The 5000-nt window shown below is 45.9% G+C and overlaps 1 protein-coding gene across 4 annotated transcripts in view; it reads right to left on the bottom strand.

Annotated features, from left to right (window-relative positions):
- The window catches only part of grm7 (glutamate metabotropic receptor 7), a 94615-nt gene that overhangs the window by 50795 nt on the left and 38820 nt on the right, over positions 1 to 5000 (bottom strand). For all 4 annotated transcript variants that reach the window (XM_069175368.1, XM_069175374.1, XM_069175382.1 and 1 more), the window contains exon 2: positions 4477 to 4693. In XM_069175368.1, coding sequence (XP_069031469.1) covers positions 4477 to 4693 — 217 coding nt within the window. The remainder of the gene's footprint in view (positions 1 to 4476; positions 4694 to 5000) is intronic.

Genomic DNA, 5000 nt, shown 5'->3' with positions numbered 1-5000 from the left:
CGACGCTTCATCGCCTCCAAGTGTGCCGGATCGGCTTCGCTCTGAGCTCGTCTGGAGGGAACACACCGGGGCGCCAAATTAAGAAAATGGGTCGATGGTGGAGCGGTTGTTTCCATCAGAGGAACATATGGCGCTCCGTACACGGGAGGGGGCGGAGCTTGTTGCTCTGGGGCAGATGAGATTTAGATTCAACTTTTAAATGTTGTGACGAGCAGAAAGAAATCAGGAACAAAACCAAGAACAGAAAGCGACTTTGACTCCGGAGACAAATGATGGAGTCCACGATGAAACCAGTCCAATAATGGAAGGTCATTCACCGCACGTTACGGGTGACATCAGGAAGAATACTCATGTAAAAGGAGGCATTTTAAATGAAACCCTGATCGGACTCTGAGACTGACGACAGCTGGATGAACAAAAAATATAAATAGAAACACTGAATATTCTTGTTGCTGCCGTCTGGACGAGCGGATCAGATTAGATCAGATCAGATCAGATTAGATTAGATTAGATTAGATTATCTTAGATCAGATCAGATCAGATTAGATTAGATTATATTAGATTGGATTAGATCAGATCAGATCAGATTAGATTAGATTAGATCAGATCAGATTATATTATATTAGATTAGATCAGATTAGATCAGATCAGATTATATCAGATCAGATCAGATTAGATCAGATTAGATTAAATTAGATCAGATCAGATTAGATTAGATCAGGCAGGCATCGGGATGTTGCTCCTGGCAGACGCAGCTCAGGGAACAATATCAGAGTGTGTCATTCATGAGGCTGGATGGGCTTACTGCAACACACACACACACACACACACACACACACACACACACACACACACACACACACACACACGCACACCCACACACACACACACACACACACACGCACACACACACACACACACACACACACACACACACACACACACACGCACACCCACACACACACACACACACACACACACAGAGCGCAGCGTGAACAACGGTGTTGATAATGAGCTGAGGTCCCTGAAGGAGCCGATGGAGAATGTTAGAAGATAAAAGAGGAAACTTCTGAGATTGAACAACAGCAGCTTCATTATTAAAGACTGAGTTTAACCCTTTCTACACTTCACAGGCGTTATTTACATGATTTATCAGGCCGGGGGGAGGGGGAGGTGGTCTGAGGGGGCGGAGCCTGAAACTTCATATGGAACTGCTGCTGATGTGACGTGATTATTGACATAAATTTAGATAAATAGACGAGAGAAACAGTTTGAACTTGAATGTGCTGACAAAGGATCCGGTAAGAAGCAGGATGAGTCAGCGGTGTGATGGAGGATGAGACTGGAGGACGCTGGTTTCCACAGAGGATGGAGGTGATGGACGGCGGCCTGCTGGCCTGTGAACCACGTTATGAACACGAGAGTCTAACGGTCCCTGACCGATCTCTTCCTGAATGGCTTCGGACCGGCCATCGTTCCCACGGTAACGCTCCGCGGTGTGATGAAGTGAAACCCGCCTCCCTTTTCATCCCCGCCGTCCTCCTTTCTATCCTCCCCCGCGGTGATGAGTGCGGTGTCACTGCTCCGTGTCCCGCCCGCTAAAGAGGCTAATAAACAGCTGAGACGTCTGCAGAGACTCCAAGTAATCAAACCGGAGAATTAACCGGAGAGATGCTGCAATCACTCTGCAGCCTAATGGAAACAGGCTGGAGGGTGGGGTGGGGGGGGAGGGGTGGAGGGGGGGGGGGGGGCACTACCGTTAGTGACATCATCTCAAACTGCTCTGCTGACGTTTTATTTAACGAGTTTTAAACCTGGTTTTAAATAAACTCACAAAAGTTAACGCAAATATTTTCAATCTCTGCTGAAAGTATGACATCATAAAGTCTCCTTTCAAAATAAAACTGACTTTATTACCAATAATAAGTGTTCATTTCCAACCATCAAGTTTTCTTTTCCTCGACTTGCAATTTTTGCTTGTTCACAAAATTTTACCGCGAAATAAATCAGTTAAATCTCCACAAAAGTTTTGAGAAAAAAACGCAGCAAAATGAACTTTTTGATGAAAACATGCGAACGTGTGCTGAACATGTACAAAGTGCTCAAGATGTTCGGTGTCCAGCAGGTTCAGCGTCCCGTTCCAGCTCAGGACGTGTTGACTCTCAGAAGCTTTACAGCTGAATATGAAGAACAAAGATTTTAAAATACGAGGAACAACGAGTCCAGACAGACGGAGACGTTTTAAATTCAACTAGAACGACATCAGGAGCTAAAAAATGACCAAAGTTTGTGACAAAAATGTGAAAACGACACCATGATGCAAATATTCTGATATTCAGTCCGACTCAGGCGATGATGTTTATTATGAATTAATGTCCAAAAATCTGCTTAAATCCTTTGAACAAAACCTGTGAAGAGCAAATTCATCAACTTTTAACGAAACAGTTTGACTGAATATGAACAAATATGATGTGAAAGCTGCTTCGTTCATCAGAATGAAATCAGTTTACTGACGGAAACGTCTCCTACGTATTAAACTGAGTAAAGAGACAGATTTGAGTGATTTGAAGGAACCTGAATCCTCCTGCTGTGATGTCACAGCTTCTTCCCTCCTGCTGTGATGTCACAGCTTCTTCCCTCCTGCTGTGAGCACCTCTCAGGCTGTAAATATCTCCCAGCGTTTCCCTTCAGTCCTCCTGATTCAGAGATAATAACAGCAGCTTCCAGCCTCAATCCCATCATATATAATGATACTAATAATATAACAATATAATAATATAATAATATAATAACCTGTCATGAGACGCAGGTTCACTTCAGGTTTTACACCTTCAACAGATGGATTATTAAAGGAAAGAATTTCCGAAAATCTTTTGTAGGAGAATAAAAGTTTAAAAGGAGCCAGTTCAACGTGCAGTAACGGCAGCGATGCTGCGATGTGATTGGTTGTTCAGAACGACACACTGGAGGCTTCAGAGTTCCTCCTCTGAGGAGCACGAATGAAAATTGCTGATCACACAGAAACTGTCCTGATAATCAGTCTCATGACTAAACACTGCATTACTGAGAGAGAGAGAGAGAGAGAGAGAGAGTGTGTGTGTGTGTGTGTGTGTGTGTGTGTGTGTGTGTGTGTGTGAGAGTGTGTGTGTGTGTGTGTGTGTGTGTGTGTGTGTGTGTGTGTGTGTGTGTGTGTGTGTGTGTGTGTGTGTGTGTGTGTGTGTGTGTGTGTGTGTGTGTGTGTGAGAGTGTGTGTGTGTGTGTGTGTGTGTGTGTGTGTGTGTGTGTGTGTGTGTGTGTGTGTGTGTGTGTGTGTGTGTTAGCTGATGGAAGGAAGCTCTGCAATCAATAAAGGCTGGATTATTTACTAATGTGCTGATAAACTACAAAGACCTGCTCTCTCTCTCTCACACACACACACACACACACACACACACACACACACACACACACACACACACACACACACACACACACACACACACACAGCTATCAGCTGAATTAAAGAACATTTTCAGGTTTTGTTGTCAGAAATCTTTGATGAGAGAATAACGTCTGAATAAAAACTAATTCTTGTGTTGATCTCATAATGAAACTTTTCTGATCTTCACATCAGGAATCAGAGGCTGTTTTCTTTTCACAATAAGTTGTAACATGTTAAAGAGTTTCATGTGTTCATTTCTATTAAAACTAAAGTCTCTGGACGTCTCTGGATGTCTCCGGATGTCTCCGGATGTCTCCAGGCGTCTCCGGATGTCTCCGGGTGTGTCCGGATGTCTCCGTATGTCCTCGGCAGCGCCGTGTCCTTTAATAATCCCCTCAAAACAGCAGCACATAAATGTCAGCGTGCAGCCGAGCTGCTGTGCAGCGTCAGATTTCTCTAAATGTCACAGAGATTATTCGCAGTAATCAACACCAATTAAATCCGTAAAGCTGCCGTGAATCAAGTTTGTATCTGATCGTCTGCAGGATTTTCTTCCTTTGAGGAGGTTTAAATCTGTCGTCAGCTGACGGCATCTCTGTCCACATTTAGTGGAACCGTCCCTTTAACAGCAGCAGAGCTCCTGTCTGCAGTGCATCATGGGTAATCAGACCACCATCACGGTATCACTGGGACCTCCTCTCTGTTTTCGAGAAGCCAAAGTCCTCAAAAAAAAGTTTTGAAGTTGCGTCATCACGAGTTCACGAGCTGGAAAACAGAAAACGGAACAGAAACACTCGTCTGAAGTTTCTCTGAGTTCATGTGCAGCAGGTGAGGGGAGGGGGCGGGGCAAGCAGGTGGGACAGGAAGTGACCTATACCTGACCATTCGATGTCAGAGTTTCAGAGACAATAAAGAGAAGAAGCAGCTGCAACACAACAGAGACAGAAAACTCTGCAGCGCCCCCTGCAGGGACCGAACAGCAGAGCAACTTCACCAGAGAACATCTTCATCAGACCCCCCCCCCCCCCCCCCCCCCCTCCTCCAGCCCGTCTCACCTGCTTCTCTGGAGAGCTGCATGAAGGCGTCCACGCCCTTCTCCCCGTAGCTGCCCTCCGAGGCCACCGTGGACACGTAGTTCCATCCCATCGCCTTGACGATGTCCACCATGGCCTGAGCCTGGAAGCTGTCCGGAGGGACGACCCGGGAGAAGAAGTCGTAGCGCCGGTCGTCGCTGAGCTCCGGGGCAGTGGAGGCGTAGCTGATCTGAGGGATCTGAGAGGAGAGAAGAGAAGGAGGTCAGGACGATGGAGGACCAATCAGATCTGTTAAAGCTCCTGTGTGACCCTGCTAGTACAAACTCAACACTTCCTGCTCACATTTCAAATTAAAAGCCCTCATGAACACGCGAACACCTGAACAGATGGAAGGATGAAGAACGAAGGTTCACGTTAATTACAGGAAGCTTGCAGGAGGTCAGAGACGATTCGGTCTGAGGAGCTCCAACTTCAATCCCATCATCCTCCAGGAGAAACCAGAAAACCCCCCAACAGATACGACTTCCAATTAGCCTTTGATCTGC

This window comes from Embiotoca jacksoni, unplaced genomic scaffold (genome assembly GCF_022577435.1).
Source record: "Embiotoca jacksoni isolate LCO1_2020_lvr unplaced genomic scaffold, fEmbJac1.0.p SCAF_104, whole genome shotgun sequence".
Taxonomy (NCBI): domain Eukaryota; kingdom Metazoa; phylum Chordata; class Actinopteri; family Embiotocidae; genus Embiotoca; species Embiotoca jacksoni.
The sequence above is the reverse complement of the archived record's forward strand: the minus strand, read 5'-3'. Positions and strand labels throughout refer to the sequence as shown.